At 45.0% G+C, this 21364-nt stretch overlaps 1 protein-coding gene across 9 annotated transcripts in view; it reads right to left on the bottom strand.

Moving 5' to 3' along the window:
- Positions 1 to 21364, bottom strand: part of NEDD4L (NEDD4 like E3 ubiquitin protein ligase) — a 289828-nt gene that overhangs the window by 23784 nt on the left and 244680 nt on the right. For 8 of the 9 annotated variants that reach the window (XM_037034990.1, XM_037034997.1, XM_037035015.1 and 5 more), the window contains 6 exons: positions 19879 to 20010; positions 19248 to 19364; positions 17992 to 18189; positions 11822 to 11899; positions 10358 to 10412; positions 4956 to 5014 (listed from right to left, as the gene is read on the bottom strand). In XM_037034990.1, the coding sequence (XP_036890885.1) occupies positions 4956 to 5014; positions 10358 to 10412; positions 11822 to 11899; positions 17992 to 18189; positions 19248 to 19364; positions 19879 to 20010 (639 nt within the window). The remainder of the gene's footprint in view (positions 1 to 4955; positions 5015 to 10357; positions 10413 to 11821; positions 11900 to 17991; positions 18190 to 19247; positions 19365 to 19878; positions 20011 to 21364) is intronic. The other variant, XM_037034981.1, reaches the window with a different exon arrangement.

The following is a 21364-nucleotide window of genomic DNA, read 5'->3' as shown; positions in this document are numbered from 1 at the left end:
GCTTCCATTTCCAAAAACCTGATCCCCAGCGATTCTTTTTGCTTTCGTTCTCCCCTGAAAATGTTGGAAAAGGCTTAAGCATTCATCCTTGTGAAGTTCAACAGTCTTACACAAAAACTTCCCCATGGGATACACTGCGGAACGCTGCCCCGTAGCGCACGACACCCACTCCCCAGTCTGACTTATAACGCGGCCGGTGCTGACTCCGTGTGGGTGGAAACGGGATGCCGGGATATTTTTGTCCTTTCTTCAGCTGTGGACTGATGCAGGAATGTTGAAAAATCACGATCCTCCTCCAGTCCCTCTCTCTCTTCCCTCTCGACATAGTTCTTGTAATGGAACGACAGTAGGTTGTATGTTCTCCTCCTGAGAAGATTCCAGCAACGCAACAGGACCAAGACACCCATGAGTGCAGCCTCTGAACAGAGTCATGGGTGTAGTGTCTTTCTTCTTTTGGCCGAATTACTTATTCTCCCTTGAAAATCTGGCATCCTACTTTCTTGAAATTTATTGTGTAAAATCAGCCTAGTTAAAAAATTACATCTGTTGTTTAAAGCCCTTTTGCTCTGCCTTCCACGTGCTTTTTCTTCGGTGTAAAAGGAAAACCTGACTTAATATGCAAGACAGGCCTGAATATTTTCCGGTCGTTACTGTCCAGCTGATGCCGGAGCTCTTTGGAGAGAAGGACTCCTGGCTGGCGTGGGGACATTGGTGTGGCTACGAGCACACCTGGGGCTCTAGTCCCAATTCTGACATTTGCTGGAAGTTTGGGCAACCAAATCAGCTTTCTGGTCTTCTGACAAATCGGGAATAATAACGTCTCCCCTCCCTTCCTGAGGGGACCGCTCAGCATGTCAAGGCAGCTGATTATCAAGTTCTTTGACAAGTACAAAGTGTGACACAGCATGACAGTACTCGTAAGAGCAGCAAGCACGGGAAGCACTTTACAGAAGCTTTTCATGGTGACAGTTGTCCTATGGACAGCATATTGACTTACGGCCACGCCGCGCTGGGCTGACACACACAGGGTCCCCTTGCCCCTAATACATATTTTTAAAACTGGGGAAAAAGAGAAACTCTAGGTACCAGCTAGGCAGAAAGACTCAACATGGAGAAATAAGTGGGCACTGGACCTAGACACAGGCATGTGGGCCTGGGTTGTAATCCTCGTGCGGGGACGCAGAACCTGGCCATTGGTCTACGTGACCTAGGGAGCCAGAACAGAGTTCCCTGCTCCAAACGTACACCTGAAAAAGGGACAAGAAAACTCTACCCACTGGCCCAGGAAAGTTGCAAGGAAGCTTACCTTCTGTCCAGGACCATAAATGGAAGAAAAAGAAAAAGAAACAGACCTGTGATAAATTCATACTCCAAGGCTACACCAAAGTGGGTATGAAATCCAAGGTTATGCGAAGTGGGGGGTGAGTGAACCCAAGCTCAGTGGTTAACAGTAAATACAGGTCAGAACTTATAAAAGCCCCACGTGAAAAACAATGAAGATGAGCACACACACAAATTACCAACTGAACCAGGCAATACACTGCAACTGAGGAGGGTCTACAGACACAAGGGGAAACATTTTCTATTTCTGGGACCAGATCTAATAATCTGAAAAAGGCTATGAAAGAGGCTATTTTAAGAATGATTAAAAAGCTGGAAATATACAGGACAGAAAGCAGCTAAAAAGGAAAACACAGGACAGAAAATAGCTAAAAAGACCAAGCAAATTAAAAAAAAAAAAGAAAAAGCAAATAAACTCTGAGCAATTAAACACAGTCACTGAAATAACAGAAAAAACAAACTGATAGAGATAGCTTATATAAAAGGCTTCAGAAAAAATTAACTGAAAGAGATGGCACACTATACACAGCCATGAAAGAGAGATGGAAATATGAAAGCTACGAGATAAGGAAGGTAATTGTGAAAGTGAATCAATGACCCAAAAGTTACTGATTCAGGCATTTCAAAAGGATGGGAAAGATACAACGTGTGAAGACTCAGACACAGCTGAGACTTTTCTAGACTGGAGGAAAGACGTCCTAATGTCTTGAAGAATCACAGTGAGTCCAAAGCAGAATAAAGTTTTTAAAATTCATCCACACTTAGGATACAGTAAAACTGCAGCATGTCGAAGACACAGAGAAAAATCCAAAACCACCAGTGAAAAGAGAGAGTTACCCATAAAAAATATAATTGGATTGCCAACAAACGTCTCATCATTGGTTAAGGAGACCAGAAGACGTGAAAAAGAATATCCCCAAAGTACTTAAGAAACATGACTGTTAGCCAAGAGTTCTACAATGAACTAAACTACTGTTTCACAGGGAGGCCCATGAGTCCTCTCAGACTCGGCAAGTTCACTGCACAGGCTGCCCTGACACCGCTGCTGGAGTGGAGGTTTGCAAACTGGAGCGGCTGTCAGAAGCCCTGGGGGGACTGGGGAAAACTCGGACTGCTGGTCCTCAGTCGGTCTGGGGCGGGGTCCCACGTCTGCATTTGTAACAAGTTTGGGGGTGACAGTGATGCTCTTGATCTGTGGCCACGCTTGGGGAACTATCAACTAGAGACTATATGTCATTAAGAACAAAACTTAACCTAGAAAACAAAATGCAAGATCGGTGGTGGGTAAAGACATCTGTTTGCATCTAAGGAAAATCAGGTAAGCACTGATTGTTTTAAAAAAAAAGATAAAATACTAATGATGATTTGGGAAGTTTAAAGACAGGTGGTTTTAAAGGTAGTTTCCACTGAACAATGGGAAACAGGACTGGGAAGACCGGCACTGACGTTCCCCAAAGGGCTGTATGATCTAGGAGGAGAGTACAGGGTGATGAATTTCGACATTAAGTCAAGTAGTTGGTTAACAATTCGAATGTGAGCACTAAGAGAGTAGAAATAGAAAACACAACTTCCAAGCAAGCATAAAAAATGAGAGAAAATAAACAGTGCTCTATCAATCTAATAGGAGGTAGAAAATAAAATAACACAGCAAGAGGCAGAGAGGAGAGCCTAGGCAAACAACTAACGGAGAGAGACTGAATGGAATGCTGGGTAAAGCCAGTCACCATGGGAGTCTGACAGGGCCTATCTTGGTGAGACGCGACAGCCAGGGAAAACGCAGAGATGGAAATGGGTAACTTCAACACCATGGGCTGGATCTAATGGTATACACGTAAAGAACACTTCTATACCCAAGAAAGACAGAATACACATTCTTTTCAAACACCAAAGAACATTTACAAAAAATGGCCAAGCCTTCAAAGAAGTTTCAAATATCTGATAATCAACATTCCATATTCAATAGTCTCTGACCACAACACAATAAAATTAGAAATCAATAAGAAAACAGGCAAAAATTCTCCCAGAGTCTTAGAAACTAAAAAGCACATTCTAAATAACTTACAAACCAAGGAGAAAAAAATATCACATGGAAATTACCAAATATTTGGAACTGAATGACAACGAAGACCAGGTGTCCACACTAAGGTGACAATTACCTGAACACACACCCTCTTACTGAAGGAAATAACACTAATAATAAGAGTAAACCGGCTCTTTAACAAAACAAAGAAATAGAGAACTCTCGTGGGGGCAAATCTGCCTGGATTTATCAAGCCGAACAGTTTTCAATAGTAATAAGACTATGTGCTTGAGTGAAGGTAGATGATCAATAAACCATTAAAAAGATCTGAAAAAGACTGAGAAATATCACGTCAAAAGTCTTCTGCCAGTTGAACACAGCTTTGCTTCTTGAATTTATCTGTTTTTCATGATGGAGAAGAGAAAAATGTGATTCTAGCAACTTATGGTGATTGTGAATAAAAAAAAAAAAAGCCATGGTAGGATGGCGGGTATTTATTAAGCGAGAAAAAGTAGCGGCCTGTGTTACTGGGCACTTTGTAAACTGTACTGAAGGAGCCGAACAAATCGAATAAAGAGACCCAACAGATAACTAGAGGGACATCAGGTATTAAGGTGCATTTGCATTAATAATATCATTTAAGTTTTCAAAGGGACTTACCTTTATAATTCAAAACATAATTTGAACACACTCAGATTAAAGCCACGAAATTAGTATTTTAAATATACCCATTGGCTTCTTAGCACTCAACACAATAAATTTAACTTCCTCATGCTCTTCCAGTTTTTACAAAGAATCCTAAATTTGCAGTCTTCTGTGGTCCCAGATCTTTCCTACAGTTCCAAATCATCTCCTTGCACTGTTACAACCACCGACAGGAGGCGCTAGTGCACACACCCTGCAGAGGAGATCCCTCCCATTCTACAGACTCCTCCGAGGGCGTGGACACCAAGTGTCTGTTACTACTGCATGACCCGAGGTTGTCATTCTTCCTTACGAACAGTGTGCGGCAGCATTTTAAGAAGGCAGCGCCACACCTAACACAGAACTGGTTCTTTTCCCACCTGGCCTACACGAAAGGACTATGAGAAAGTGAGTGGGTCGGTGGAGACAGAGATTCTTATCTGCCAGTTCCAGAGGTTAGCGACAACCTCACCCAAACTTTCACAGACTTTCAGCGCTGGAAGAGATTCAGAATACGGCTTAGATCTGTTAGCATGCATGAACTGCCCTTGGCCTAAAGGAAAGTCAAAATTCTGCAAATACAGAGCTGGCTTTGCCTTATATAAAAAGGAAGGGAGGGAAATATGATTGTTACATTTACAAGCCACTCTTTCATAATAGAGAAAAGAAAAGGTTCAGTTTTACTACCATAATCACACACCTTTCTTTTCCTTTGTGCCGAAAGCCACATAAAAAGGCAAATGCACCCATACCTCACCCGGAATCTTGTCACCTAGAAGTTCCCATAAGGAGGAGATGGGCGTAATGCTAAGCTACTCAATTACACCAAGTTGTGCAGGAATATGCAAGAAATGCGTGTTTTGATGCAACCAAAATATGACACTGAAATTCAGAATTTGAGAATACTGACCGGGCCAGTAATAGCTGGGTTCTGCAATCTTGGGTCTTCCCACTGAGTTATTTTGCTATCTGAAAATTAATAGTAAAAGAAAATCAGCATACCAGTTCAAATCTGTTTTGTCAAAAATCCTCTAGAAATAATTATTTCTCGGTTTTCCAAAGCTGTCTAGTCCCCCAACCTGGCCCTCAAAGATAGTAACTTAGTATTTCAGGGTTAGAAGAGAACAGTTCTCTCTAGGGCAAACTTCCTGTTTAGTTAGACACTCCATCAAAGATGCACAACTAAGGTACAACCATCTATTTGCACTGCTTTTAAGCAAGCAATCTGCTACAATTTCAATTATAAACCCCCGTTCTTTCAAGGGTTTATAACTTGATCTTGATTTTCATTTAATTGAAAAAAAGGCACAAAAAGTCTTAGTCTACCAAAAGTTAACGAACACACATGATATTGTTCTCATTTCAAATATTTTTGCCTGTGCTTATGATCTTGAGAAACAGCTCTCAATTAAGAAGCTCGCACTGAACAAATGAGTAATCCACAACATGTGTCACTGAGAGGGCACACAACAGTCAAAGCAGCTAGTCAGTAAGGTAGTCCAAAAAATGAGAATTAGAGAGCGCCAGAAAGGAGCCCAGAGCAAGGACTCCCTGTTGGCTGAGTTGGTGAGAGGTGGTTTCCTTTCTTCCCAAAGAGTCAACACGAGCAAGACTGTTCAATGCCGCCTACACAGCTAGCTACCCAGCAGCTACCCTCCATCACATGGGATCTGTGACTGTGCATACTTAAAGAGGATCACTCTGTGTGTGTGTGTGTGTGTGTGTGTGTGTGGTGGGGGCAGGGGTGAACTCGCATGAAAGACGATGGGGAGGGACAGACTGGGGAGAATGAGTTCTCTCTAGAGTTTTAGGAAATCTAAGTTGGCTTAAAAACATGGGAAATTATTTGTTTGAGATTGATTCTAATTATTTCCTGTAAATTCTGTTAGTGAACTGGTAAGAATAACTCATAAGTTTGGTTTTAATAGCCATACCAGAGATGTTTCAGAGTCTGGTATTGTAATTATTTTAATAACAGCAAAGGCAAAGTTTTAAAATAGAGTTACCAAAGCACATAATGATTCTAGATTTGTGCGTGTAAGAAGAGAATTTACACGAAGTGTTTCAACCGTTCTGGAGCTCCTTACTGGAAGCAAAAGGCATTTTGGGGTCCCTTACACTTTGAAAACAGAAGACTTGGAAGAGTACAGGTTGCTACTGGGATGGAGAATGACAGAAAAGAAAATGTAATAACGGAAAAGATGGAGCTGAGTAGAAACTGCCTTGGGCTGTAACGGTAGGACTGCGTATTGTCACCAAAGCGGAAAACGAATGAATGACCACTCTAGGACAACGCCCAAATCTTCAGTCCAGAGCGGAGCTTCAAGCTCCACCCTGGACATTTGTTCTGGGACTTCCTATCGGTGTCTTCAACCCAACTCTACCAAAACAGAACCCATTCTCGTCACCCACACTGTTTGTGTCATCCTGTATTCCGGTTAACAATGTCACAACCCATTCACTGTTCAAATCCGGAACCTGGACACACCTTTTCTCCTCCCTTGCCATTCACCTCTGCTGGTCACCAAGCCATCCCTGCCTCGCTCTCACCAGGCTTCTTTCGGAGAGCTCCTCTCTCCCCTGGACTCTTCTCTAGGCTCCCCTGGCCTCAGTCTTCTCCTTGCTCAGACTCCCATGGTAGTTCTGCCAAAAGGGCCCTTCTAAAGAACAAACCTACTGTCACTTCCTCCAAAAAAATCCCTCAGGGGTCCCCTCTTGCCTGCAGAAGGGCTCGAGTTCCCACGCCTGGCAGACCCCCTTTGACTTGACCGGGGCGCCTCACCTGTGCACAGGCCACAGGCAACCCTGCTGTGTTTCTCTGAACGCTGGCACCGCCTGCGCCTGCACGTGCCCTCTCCCCTCGGGGAGCACTTTTCACCGCATGTGCCTGACTAGTCTGACTCACCATCTGGGATCTGCCTGAGGAGTAACCCGTTCAATGTGTAAGGCCCTCCTGCAGCCCTCTGCCCCGCCTAGGCCCGCCACCAGTGCTCAGCCACTTCACGAGCAGGTGCACCCTGCCTCTTCTGCTTCTGCATTAACAAGGGGTCCTCTGCTCTAATACAACCCTTACAGCACTCCCTGGTCCTCCGTGTTCTACAGAAGGCAAGCCCCTCTAGGACGGGGCTGTGTCATTCCTCCCTGCAGCCTCTTCCTCTCCAGCATGTAACACATTTCCTAGCACGCGACGGGAGCCTAGTATGTTATTTTCTTAGTGACCAGGTGAAGCTGATGGTAGAAACAAAGTTCCTTTAAAACTGTCTGAGCTTCCAGAACCATACAAGTTTCTGCATGGTTATAATGAAGGTTAATTTTGCAGGTAAGTACTATCAATATAGGAATGTATAGTGACCAGTTACCCATTTCCCCCCCTAGAATTTTGTAATCTAAATTTGTGTTGTGTCTTCGAGGCATTTTTCAACTAAAGGGACAAGAATGAAGAGAATGAGAAAATCAGTCAATTTAGCTACTGTTAACTAGTTTGGTAAGGCTGTGGGCGGAACTGAATAAAACAGGATTTATAGCATCAGTGGAACCTAATTTTCTCTCCTAGCTTCGTGTACCAGACACCTGTGGCCAGTTCCTCAGCTGTGGGGCATATCTGGTCTTTACAAAGAATGTCACAATTCCTCAGAGAAGGAGAGATTCAGGTCAAGCTCTTCCCTTAACATTCCGTACCAGGTTTGAGACATACAAGCTATTTGATATATGTCAACCAAATGAATCAAGGCACCTAAAGAGACTAGTACTGAGCATTCTCTCTTCTGAAATTAAACCTTTCAGACAGTTGAAATTATTAATCTTGAAAATGCCTAACTTCTCAAGGATTTACAAAGTGGAGAATAAATAACCTAATTATTTCAGAGAGAAGCGCACTGCTGTCTTCGTCACTCAGAGTGCAGCCACCTGTCCCAGCTATGCTGGAAGACAGGATGACCCTGAGTAACTCTCAGGATGACTGCTGGCACAGTAAAACAGCCTATGAAGGATGACCTGGTTTCTGTTCTGTGACAGCAAAATGAGATGCTGAATTTTGCTAGAGATCAGATGTGGGGAAACTGTTTGGAAAGGGAGGTTCATTGGGAAGGTGGAGAGATTCCTAAACATCGCCACCAGGCAATTCAACCCATTTGGCATTGTCCCTAACAGTTTGAAAAAGCCTCTTAAAAAGAGGTATTATGCACTTTTCATAAACTGGATTTCGGGGAAAAGGCACATGAACTGAACTCAGGTTCACTGACAGGCACCCCTTTATCACCTTCCATTGAGTAAACCTTGATAAATTAGGAGAAATGGCAGAAATGCCGTGTTAACAGCTAGTGGTTAATGAGGTTCTCATACTCAGATCTTTCTCTTACATCGTTTCTGGTCCAGTGTGTACCGTTCGGTTAAGAGGACCTTTCAGTATGGGTGCGCAAAAGCAAGTCTTGCTCCCTGGAAGGAGGAGCCCCCACGGACTCTGTTCTAGCAGGAGAAATGAGGACTGCTGGGCAGGGAGGGTCTGGCGGACTGATTAGGGTTAAGAAATTGCCCTCTCTGCCTCCCAGGCTGCAGGTGCTTGCTGCTTCTCAGGGTAAATTCTTTCCCCTTTCTGACCAAGGACTTGAACTTCCTAACAACGACACCATGGACCTTCCATGAACCCATTTCAAGTCACCGTTTTCCAACATATCTGCTACATATTGTCTTAGTCCTATGCACACCACTAGAAACACAGCCTACAATTTGATAATTTCTAACATACACTAGGATGGCTGTTTGCAATAGTGTTGCCTTTGTCTTTGGGTGCTCGCAGTACCTCAGGGACATTTCTAAAGTCTTTTTCAGGTTGATCCAAAGATCACCAGCCAGGACATGGCCACAGTGTTGTGTGAAATGCTCTGTGTGTTGCAGGTCAAGGTTGCATTACTGGGTAAGACCTTGTTTTAATAAAATCATTATTCTTTGTACCTATCTCTGCAAACCAAATTGTAAGGTACAAAAAAACCTGAAAAAACAAAACAAAATAAAACAAACAACAACCACCCAAAACCAAACACCTATTTTTTGTTTTTAATTGGCAAAAGAAATACAAATCCCCCCTATTCCTTTAGCAAATTATGGTAAGAAAATGATAAATAGCAAATTAAGGAAACACACCTATTTTAAAGCATCGATGGTGACAATTTTATGCTCACTATAAAATTCTGGAAAGCAGGTAAACAGTACTTTTCCTGGTTGAAGACAAAACAAGGTCTCTGTACCTTGACATAATCTAATTTAAACCAAAGGGGAGCCTGTACCCCTAAATACCCTGAGGACTTCTACTCTGGCTTAATTCTGAACTGTTGGGCTCCTTGCTTAATTCAATTCATAATAACCCCTCCACCCCCGTGCCAGAAGATGAATGTCTGTCTACAATGTACTTGACTGCTTAGTCACACCTGGAAGAGGCACTGAGCCTGAGAGAGTGACAAGCCCCATCCTTGTGCCAGACTTCCCAGCAATTGGCTCATCAGTGTGCTCAGCTGATCAACGTGATGAGTTAGGACGACGTGAGGCTGGGGAAACCCGGTACCGGATGACAACAAAGAGCAGACCGCCAACCTGCACACGTGATTTGATTTGAACTTTAAATCTATTCAAAGACTTATTTTTAAGATACATTTTCAGAGGTTGTAAGGTATATATAAATATGGAGAATGTGTCACTTCCAGAAAGACAATAAACCACTGGCTAAAAGCAAACCTTTATTAGTTTAACTTTTAGTTGAAATGAGAAACCACACATTTTTTCATAGGTGCTGGGGACAATGTCTACAGCAAATATACTGCAATTTCGAGAAAAGGACTGCGTATATATTAGTGTGCTGGGTGCAAGGAAACATGCTATGAATAGAAAATAAGTCAGAACGGGCACCTCGCTGTGACACCCGCGGAGGTGGCGTCTCAAACACCCATATGCTGCGTCAAGCACTGCGCACGCACAGATTTTGGGCTCTGTCGTCACTTCTAATCTTATTTTCTATTACCAGAGTGTATTTATTAAAAGCACAAAGGTCAAGGGGGTCATCAACCAAAAAAGAGCTCTTAAATTTTAAAAAAAGTTAATAGGTCGCAAGATCAGATTGGGTAAAAGCTCAACGGGCCACGTTACAGCAAAGGAGAGCACAGTACCGTGCGAGGGCCCTGATTCTCTCGTACCACTCTGTCCACATAACACCTGGCTGCCTAGACAAAGAGTAAACAACAAAGCTTTCACTCTCACATTTGAAACAGCCTCCCCCCTCCCTTTACCTGCAATCCCTGTGCGTCCACACCGGCGCCTACTTACTGTGGTCAATATAAAACGTTCGGCCATCCACGTGAATTCTTTCTTCCCACCCAGGCTGATGTCAGGGAAAAAGAGAGAGAATACAAACAATGAGTGCGCCAAGCCAACATCAAAGGCAAAATCAGACACTCTCGGACCCTTTCTTCCTCTTGCCCCTCAGGTACATTCCGATGTGAGGAATGAACTGCACGCATTTCAAGGTAGCCCTTGACAACACACTTGAATCACTAGTTCCATGATCTCAGGTGCATTCACCGCACGAACAAGAAACAGGGGTTGCTATTTCAAAGGCTTCACGGGGGAAGCTCAGCATACCGTGGAACAGTTGCACTGGGGGTTGAATACCTCATTGAATTAGATATTTACTGAGTACCACAGGGAGGGCGAGGGAAACACGAAAATGTTAGAAACAGCTGCTTCCTTCACGTCATCGCAGGTTGAGGAATCTAACCCGTGCACTCCCCTGCGGTGCATGCGCCCCGTTCAATCTCGGGAACCAAAGAGACCTGGGTAATTTTTTTCAAGAGAGGGCCGATACGCCCTCGTTATCTGAACTGTGCCTACCTGCTGTTTGAAACTCAGACACCCACCAGGTTCATTCCCTTTCGAAACTCACTGTCCAGACACGTTCTGGGCTCTTTGCCTCTAAGCCCAGGAACCAAGCAGATTTGGAGAGTGAGGGATGTTTGTACAACCTAGTGAATAAAGATGGAATCCTAACCCTCCTGGCCTCAAATTTCGCCATATGACACCACACACCAGGCAACGGAAAAGGTTCTTACGCTTGGAAAAAAACAACCAAAAAATTTCCGGTGCCCTTTCACTTAAAAATAATTTTATAGTTCCACCCCTCCCCTCACCCCACCCCCATAATGCTTTTCTTTTAATGGGGGCAGGTGGAGGAGGGTGTATGGTGAAAAATTCATTCAAAATTCGATTTGGAGTAAATAACTCAATTCCACTCTGGCTCCCAAAGAGAACAAATTGATTTAAAAATTAGATTTATAAGCTGTCATCAACCAGGAAGGAAAACTGGCAATATCTGGCAGGCTAAATGACTTACATAAATCTTCTGTGGTTACCTATGCTTTTTTCACCCGCCATTTTAAATATTTTTCTTCCTGGGGACCAAATCGGCATTGTGGGGGGAACTCAGTGGTTGCTACGTTACAAAACAAGCATGTGCTGCTTAAATGGTCACCTGCAAAGAGTGCCTCTCATGTCCTCGTTAGGCAGCCTACCTACTACCAGCGGTGGGCAATGCAGACACCTCCTTCATACGTACTGACTGTTGGATGCACTGTATGTATTAGAATTCAGTCATACACCCAAGTCTAGGAAGAAATTACAGACCGATAGGGCCCCAAAAGTCTAGAGAAATTGTCACAGGGCCTCTCCATCAAACCTGGGCAGAGGAATGAATAAACATTTTCAGACTTGTCCAGGTATCTCCAGTGTACTCACAGGAAGAGGGCCAAGGTCATTGGGGTTTAAAGGTGCCTTTGATCGCATGTGTACTGGGAATTTCAGGCGTGGATCTTCCTGCAAGAAAAATGTAAAAGGTAGAAGGTGTTAGGAGTGACTGACTGTGTGCTGTTACTGGCTCCTCCCCTTTGGGAGCTGCGTGCTCCAAGGCAGCCAGGGGGACTGCCACGCTCCTGCATGCACAGGGGGACAGGAGGGTCCCTTCTTTGAACAGGAGGCCTGGCTAATTATCTCTCAAAAAAGAGTCCACTCCTCCTCCTTGTCCTTGGTGAAAGAAGGAGAGTAAGACTATTTGAATAAAAGGTTAACCGTTTTCCCGAGATGGTGAAGGTGAAGAGGAAGAGGGTTCCAGCAGTACTGTCACTATGGAAACCGGAATAAAGGGAGCCCACCAAGAGGAGGCCCTACTCCACGGAAGAGGGAGTGAGCCCTAGAGTGTAAACCTCCCACTGGATCTGGAGCTCTGGGGCGGGGTAGCTGGCCTAACAGTTAGGAAAAGCTTCTCCATCAGCACTTGAGTTCCCTGCTCCTCCCTCCCACTCTCTCCTGAATGGAAGCAGAGAATCTGAGCCTGGCCTGACTGGCAAGCCGCATCCCATCCCAGAGAGAGTTCACTCCTTCACACAGTCTCGTCCCTACTCTACGGCTTTACTGAGATTCTCAAGTTCTGCACATTAGATTCTCACGTACATCTTAATACTTAAAAGTTGGCCAAAGATTTTTCGTAAGGGATTTGCTTCTAAAGAGGCCACAGAGAAGCAACAAAAGAGAAATACACAGTCTGACATCTGTGGTCACACTTTCTAACTGACAAAGCATAGTCAGACATAATGATCTTGCAACCTTCTGTTAGGGGTTGGGTACATGATCTTGGTCTCTTGAGATGAGGAAACAGAGTTTCAGGAAGAACGAGAACTCGCCAGGGGTCCTGGTCCATCGTCTAGGGGCTGCCTCTCACTGATATGGACCAGCGAAAATGCCAGGTGACTTAGAGAGTGCACATTTTAAACTCAAAAGGTTAGAAAATAAGTGATAAAACTCAGAATAATAAAATGTTCATCAAATAAGCCTAAAATAAAAAAAATCCTTAAAAAATAACCCTTTATTTCAATTACAGCCCTTATTACTGTCAAATGAGTAAAAGATTTTCTGCCTTGGCACTTTCCCAAATGAAATAATTAGTAAAGACCTTGAAAAAATAATAAAATTTACTCTGTGACCCCTAATGGGAAAGGGGTTTCCCGTCATACAATCAATCACCAAAATTGATTATGGTGATGGCTGCTCATTTTTGTTCACTGTTTGTCAAACACCATTCAATTATCTATTTTAAATTGGTGAACTGTTTGGTATGTGAATCATATTTCAGTAAAGCTGTAAGAAGTTATTTTTTTCCGAGTCAACAGTTTAAACCATTAGTATTACTGGTTTATAACAACGTGACAGATTTTTGAAATTGGCAAAAATTTTAAAATCACAAAAAAATTAACTTTTGCTTTCTGTTAGCTATAGCAAACTTTTAATTGGCAGAATTAATCATGTTAGTGGTTTATGATCGATATTGACCCTGAACCTCCTCATATGCTTTTAAAAAATGATAAATAAAGGAATAAAATAGGCTCAGTATTCTGTAGTATATTGGAACACATACAGTGTCAATAGATATATTAAACAGATTTAGGATTTAGAAAGTTTGAACAGCTGGTATTCTGAGAAACATTTGTGATGGGTTCATTGTGATAGAGGAAAAATTTACAAGCACAGAACTCCACAAAAGCCACCCACTCACGGCAGATTCTGAGCTGGGATGGAGTCACAACTACAGGGGACGCTGTGGAGCACAGCCCCTGACTATGCAGGTGTGGGGAAAGCCTGAGGCCACTATGACACAAAAGAGGACAGGGGCTTCCAATGCCATGGGCAAGGCCAGCCATGTCTTGGAATCACACATAGAAGCTACTATGAAAGACAACCAGCTATTTTGGTGAACAGCTGGTGATTTAAAAGGGGGGAAGACCCTAAAGTTAAAGTAGCAGTGAATAGAGGCTGAGGGTGAAGGGATCCTGAAGCAGAACATAGGCCCAGTTGTGTGGGTCTGCTATGATGGCCTTGCATGCAGGCCCAGCACTGACGGAGTGTGAGGGTGACAGGGCCCTAGGAGTCATGTCATTTTATTACACCAACAAAAATAAAATAACGGCAGCAGCTGCACCCTCTGTCTCTGAAGCTTAAGTGCAGGGGCATGCAGAAGTCCCCTGCCCCCCTGAACGACCGAGGAAGAAGTTGGCACCCCCATGCTGATGGCACGGGTGGAGGGCAGCCAAGGCCCCAACCTTAGGGATGCCAAGAGTTGGAACACTAATGAGGTCTCAAATGATGTGACTATACATGAATAAAATATGGTGAAGCACAATAAAATACTTAGCACAGTTAAGAACACTCACCATTTCACAATTATTCCAATATTTCCCAGCTACTTCCCTCCATACAGTTGAAAGAGGTTTAAACAGAATGCAAAGAGCAGCATCTTTTTAAAAACCCAAAAGGGTTCCTAGCAGAATCACCACACACACACACACACATTGTGTAGATAACACAGGAACACTCGCTGGTCAGAAAAACAGCTTTCCCCCTCCATCCTGGGAGAGATCAACAGCCACGTCCAGGCTACCAGGAGTTCATCAGTTTGGATCAGGTAGAGGACAGACCTGAAACTTCACTAAGGCATAGTCTTCCTTGCTGCAAAAACAAGCCAATGCTTTGTCCAGTAGAAGACACAAACATACTCTTACATACACGCTTAGCAGGCGGAATGGACAAACCAAAGGCCTCCTGTTATCTCTCCTCAGTCACCTGGTGACCTCCAACAGGCATCTGTGGCCTGCCCCAGGCGGGGACAAATGAACTAGTTGCTGGAAGTCTGGCCGCAGGGAATCTTCACACGGACAGGGCCTGTCAGTAGCTCACAGGCCTAGGTTCTCTCCCTGGTGGTACTAAGGGACAGGGCACGGTGCACAGACCCTCGCCGGCAGGCACAGGGTCTCCGATGTTATTCCAGATGGACGCTGCTTTCCTATCAGGTCATGCTTTAGAAACGGACTTCAGGGGAACAAAACAGGGAGCCGCTGTCCTGATTCTTTGCGTGCTGTGGCTTTAGTGCAGGGGTCCAGAGCCCACAGGCTGATGCGGACAGAGCACTGTGTTCATTACTCCCCTCCCGTGCCACCAGCCTTTCTTCCTTGTCCACGATAAGGCTCAAACCTACGAAAAGCTATGCTGGCCTCTCATTTGTTCTCTCTTTTAAAAAACGAAACAAAGCCCAAACCAACTCAAAATAGACGTTAAGCTGAACAGTATCCTTACAGTTCCCTCTACCCCTCCATCTTTGGTCCAAATCAACAGGCAATTCAGAGCCTGTCTTTGACAGTAAGAATTCTATACAGGCCTTTGTTCAGAAGGAGAGACAGCAGCTGGCCCAGCCGGATTAAGAGTCTGATTACGAAGGGGAGTAACGGGGGAATTTCCAGTTGTCACCTTAAGGGTTTTCAACACTGGCAGCAGCAACGAAATGCTGTTTTATCACATTAACATTTTAAATCAGTGAATCAGTCAATAACAGGCATCCGGGTAGAAAGGGACAACTGGAAATTCAGCCCGGGTTTCATTCAGCTACGAGGCAGGCAACGAAGCACAATGGTGCTGTTTACCATAAAATGCGCCCAGCTGTAGTCTCTGCAGTTGTGGCGCGGGAGGCTGTGAAAAGGTTAGGGGAATCTGATTACTAAGCTAGTTCAAATGACTAAAATCATAGCTTATGTTGGCGAGCCACAGCGGCTCCATACACTAATCCATCTACTTTGACACTACTTACCCCCTATTTCTGGAGCTCCCATTTCTGGCCGAGGATTTGTGGAAATGGGTACTCTAGCAGGACAGCCACACATTCTATGTCAACGAGGAAAAAAGGACTTAAAAACCAATCTTGCCCTGGCTGGGTGGCTCAGCTGGTTGGAGCATCATCCCAGACACCAAAAGGTTGTGGGTTTGATTCCCAGTCAGGGCACAGACCTGGGTTGTGGGTTTGATCCCTGATTGGGGTGCATCTGGGAGGCAACCAACTGATGTTTCTCTCTCACATCAATGTTTTTCTCTCTCTCTTTCTCTCCCTTCCTCTCTAAAATCAACAAAAACAACAAAAGAATATATCCTTGATTAAAAAGGATTCTTGTGAGAATTTAAAAAAAAACGAAATAAAACAATTTCCCTTAGTATATTTTCCCCAAAGCTGCCTATCTCTTATTCTCATCTCGGCCACACACCTGTCATATTATTTTCACACTCAAAGGTGAGTCAAATAAAGCTATGTATCATTATATGCCTTAGAGGTAGTTATGAGTTGAATGAATATCACCAGGATCTAAATGACAAATTCTCTTGGCAGGCAATTGCTTTACTTTAAAAGAGGAACTTTTAGATTGGTTCTCACTACGGGGTGTCTGGCAAAGTGTGATAACATTTTTGGTTATCATCACTATGGTGGGGGAGACTCGAGAAATGGTGGTTATTCAGTGGCAGGGACCAAGGATGTTGGATGTCCTGCAATAAGGCACGGTCCCAGTCCTGCCCCAAATGTGGAGAATGTCCTCATGGTGATGTGTTATATCATGATCCATCCATAGGGTTTGAGAGAGAGAGAGAGAGAGGGAGAGAGCGCGCCCCATCCAGGCCGTCCAATTCTCAAGGAACTGAGTAGCATCACACCCCAGGCAAGTATAAAGGACAGCCTAGGCCGTTTCAGTCCAGGCCTCTCATTAACACCGTACTGCTGTTCCGTCAGATGGACACACTCCGAGTCTTCGCTGGAAGTGGGAGTCGAAAGCATGTGTCCACTGCTGGTCCAAGACCAGAGAGCTAGGGGCCAAGAGCAATGCCAGCAGCACTCGGCCAGCTTTCCCGTCCCATCAGTTCTGAGCAAGCAGCAGAGATACTAGAAGGACTGAGCTAAACTGTGCACCCAGACCACTGGTTGAGGACATAAGGGAAGAAAAACAAACCTCCTGTAGCATCAGAAATAGTCAGAATCAAGAGAACCAACTGCTGTTCAATCATAGGCCTGTGGTGATACAGTAGGAAAAAAGCACTGACCCTTAAAAAAAACAACTATATGCTACATTACATAAGCTACCACTGATTCAGCTAAAAAGTGAACTTACAGGGGAATATAAAAATACGTCCATTCACTTTTTTTAAAAAAAGATTTTATTTATTTTTAGATGGGAAGGGAGGGAGAAAAGAGAGGGGGAGAAACATCAATGTGTGGTTGCCTCTCACGTGTCCCCTACTGGGGACCTGGCCTGAAGCCCAGGCAGGTGCCCTGACTGGGGATTGGACTGGGGACCCTGTGCTTTGCAGGCCTGTGCTCAATCCACTGAGCCACACCAGGCAGGGCGGTCCATTCACTTTTAATTAATCCCATCTTGTCCAAGTTAATACAACACAGAGGGTTCTTTCTAATGTACGACTCAGAGGCCTGGGGAAGGGCAGGGTGAGAAGAAAAGTCAAGTTTGACAAAATGCTCACAAAAAAGAGCTATCAAGTTTCTAAGCAAAGCCCTTCAGTACATCTCCTCCTCCCCAGTTGAAGGTGTGAAATGAAGCACAGACGCGTGAAATACTAATCTGAGGTGAACAGTACAAACGGAAGGGCCAAATCAAACAAAGATGGGCCATGTGAATAAAAATGCAAAAAGAAACTGGCAAAGAAACATTATTTTTCAAAAGACTGGAATCCCTATTACACTATCTTGAGACATGAAACAAAGACATCAACATCCTGGCAATATGGAACACTTCTTTTCCCCCTACCAAGTACGATAAACTGTCAAAACGCTAGCTTTCCAGGAGTGCTATGGAGACAAGACAGCCAACCCGGGGCCGACCGCTGGCCCTTGCCCGGCGCCCGCACGTCCCCCGCTCCCACCAGCCCACACGTGCAGAATCCTGACGCGAGCTGAGCTCAACCCTCTGCAGACGAGCTTCGGTGTCGGTGACGTTTCTCTACGAGAACCATGAGCACGGAGTGAGGACACGAAGGAATCAAGGCCAGACCCTCACGATGGAAACGGGGCTGCACGGGAGCAGCGACCTTACCCATGTCGTAGTCTTTGTGTTATGGTCAATGAAGAAGGGCCGGCCGTTCGGCGCGATCCTCATCTCCCAGCCGGGGGGCAGGAAGCTCTGTGTGACTTTGTGTTGTGGTTTGGGGGAGTTGTAAGGAGATGGCTGTGGGGACTGTGGATTGGAAAGGGTATCTTTCACAGCCCGGCGTATGGGAGAGTCCTTGGCACCCTGAGGAATAATAACGAGCATTAGAACGCTTCATGTGGCGCTGAGGCGGAGGTGTCACAACGTCCCCGGGGCATCGAGGATGCTCTTTTCGGAGAGGGACAAGGGAGCAGCTGCTAGAAAACCTGTTTCTGTCACTTACTTTCAAATCACTCTAACTTTAAACTTATTCTGCTGGTTAACACATGGCATGAATTACTTTAAACCACCATTCTTTGATAGTTTCTGGACATACAATGAAAATATCATTCCCTACGGGGAATCATGGATGCAGATTTCGCAGAGGGTGGAGAACAATGGGCCTCTGCTCGGAATGAGCTCCCACTCCCACGAAGAATGGGTGGGCAATTTGCAGAGCACAAAGAGAAACCCCTGTATCATCGAAGACAACCACCCATGACATTTCTGTCACAGTTGGGAAGAGGGCTAGCATCCATTCCCTCTTATCAGCAACCCAAGCCCAGGGCACAGAGAATCCCACTGCTATCTCTAGGACTCCATCAAGTTTAGAACTCGAATGTTTACGCTCCAGCTTCTCCAAGTTTCTGCCACGGTGATATTAAGGGATGGCACTGAAACCACACAGACGGGAGAGCACACGCAGATGCCCGGCAATGACCTAGAGACACAGATGTGCACCCACGCAATGACAGACCCTCCAGTCAAAAGGAAAAGAAATGATCAAAGCCACAGCTATGATTTAAAACTCAATATAAACGTTGGTACTTGAAAGAGTTATTATGCATGTGTAATGAGGTAACGAGCAAGAAGGAGCGAAACACAACATGAATGAAGTTCTGAAAGGAGGGGCCCACGCGTCCAGCACGAGCCACCACGGCCGAGGCCAGGCGAGAATGAGAATCAGCTGGGGGCCCAGGGGCTGCGAGCTGGGCGGAACAGAGAAGCATGCAGTCACGTGGCACGAGAACACCCTCCACCACAAACACATGGAATGATCAGAGAGGAAGGTCGCTGCAGAACTGAAGTTCAAGTGAAGAGAGAAGAGAGAATGAGAAGTCGCAGGATAGACGTGACCCCAGTTAGCTGAGTGGCCCGCTCACCTCCAGTGGGGCAGATAAAGTTACTGTTGGCGAACTGAGGCTACGAGGCCGGCGGATCTGAGGCTCAATTAGGTGGTTGTTACTGTTGGCGGATCCAGAGGCACCATCTTCTGCGAGCTACGTTGGAGGCAAAAACAAGTTAGCTTCACACAAGGATTTGTGTGTGTGTGCGCGCGCGCGTGCTTGGGAGTGTGGCCCCAAACAACAGCATGGCCAGCAGTAATGAGAGGTCTGGCCTATTAAAAGCATGGAGGAAATGATTAAACATAATAATGGGGGAGGGAGGTGAGGAAGCATTCAAGGGAAATAAAAATGAATCACTAGCCCATGAAAATGGGCCTCAGGAAAAAGGGGGAGGGGTGGGAGAGACGCTACACATTGTCATAGGCTCTGACTTGGAAAACACCTTTCACATGACATTTAAAAATAAATACTCAGGAACAGACTGATTTGGGGGATCAAATTCTTCCTTAGGCATATGCTACACTTAAAATAAGGCATTTTCTCTGTGGGGAGAAACATTTCTAGCAAACAGGTTCTCAGGACAATACATCAACAGCAGCAGCCAGGAGCTCGTTTACACGTCGGCCCCAACTGCCTGCGAGCGTAAGTGGCCCAGCGATCTGCATACCTGCATGATGGGCCGAGTCCAGGTTGTGGTTCGATTGTTATGATTGACATAGTATGTGCGTCCCTTAGCATCTTTCCTCTCCTCCCAGCCTGAGGGCAGGCCCGGCGTGGTGTGTACATAGGCCACTGATGGCTGTTTGTGTAAGAAATCACCATTATTTCATGCATTTGCTTTCTGATCAGTTTCATCAAGTAATGTACACCCGGAGAACTATTTTTTTTCTACACAAAGTAAGTTAATTTTGCGGGGACCCAAAACATTAGTGTTTGGAAAACAACAGTGGATTTCCAGTACCTTCCAATCTACCCAATGTACTCTGACCTGAACCCTACAGGGTCCAAAACCTTACAGCACTCGGTTCTAATGCCAGTAAGTCTTAAATATAAAGGTTGCTGCTCCTGAGATGAGGAACGAGAAAAACACAATCTGTTTCGGATACTGCATTTGACTGTCGGGCTATGTGGAGCTTAAAGGTATTTCGAATGGTCAAGCGCTGCTCTGTGAAGGAATGCTCTGCATGTTCCTCCCTCAGTTCAGCTGCCACAGGGACACTCTCCTAGCTTATTCCTGAAATCTTCATCAGCTTACGGCCTTTGCACTATGTCTTTTATGGGAAGCCTGCATTCTCACCAGAAGCCTATAATCAAGAGGACTGAGCAAGACACCCCAACCGTCCCAGCTCAGGAAGCCACCTGGCAGCATGAGGTCAGAATTCCAAAAAGCCTGAGAACTGAGGCTGTACCTACCCTGTCTGCGCACGTGGAGTCTGTCTCGTTAAAGGGTAAAGGAAGCACAGGCAGCTTCTGGGGTCAGAGACTTGTCCAGGATAGAGGGATTATGTTTAGATAGTCCAAACTAGACCAAAAAAGGGTTCCTGAGACACTTCTGCTTGTACGCAGCAGTCGGGGTGGAGAACTCTGGAATAGCAAGGGCCTTTCGGGGACTCAAGGAGGCAACGGGATGGACGGACATCTGAGGTCACTGCTGTCTCCGGAGGAAGTCCTGGATTGTATGGATGCTGCGTATCATACCTGCATCTCAGAAAGGGGTACCACTCTAAGGGTGGGGGGCTAGGAAACAAGAAGCCAACCATGGCTAGCAAGGCTCCCAGGAGAACGTAAAAGCAGCAAGAGGCTGACTATTACGTGAGGTCCAAAGGAAGCCACTTCTCTCTGGGCACCACCTTCCCTAACTAGGATCTTCGCACTCTTCAGATGTGTTACCAGCTGTTGTTTTCTTGATATTAGGCTGAGGATGTACTGAACTGGCCAAAAGGTCCGTTAATGTTTTTTTCCACACAATGGCTCTAGTGGCACTTAGTTATCTTTACCGTCATCTGAAATAATTTTGTTAGATTGCATTGTGACAGCTGTCATATCAGCATGTGTTAAAAAAGACTTATCAAAGTTGGTGCATTTTTGTGCAGCCATTTTAATAGTGAAGATGAAATACATATTCAATGTATTATGCTTTAGTGTTTCAAGGA

Source organism: Sturnira hondurensis, unplaced genomic scaffold (genome assembly GCF_014824575.4).
Source record: "Sturnira hondurensis isolate 20B ecotype Veracruz unplaced genomic scaffold, ASM1482457v3 Scaffold0001872, whole genome shotgun sequence".
NCBI lineage: Eukaryota > Metazoa > Chordata > Mammalia > Chiroptera > Phyllostomidae > Sturnira > Sturnira hondurensis.
This window is presented reverse-complemented; position numbering and strand designations above follow the sequence as displayed.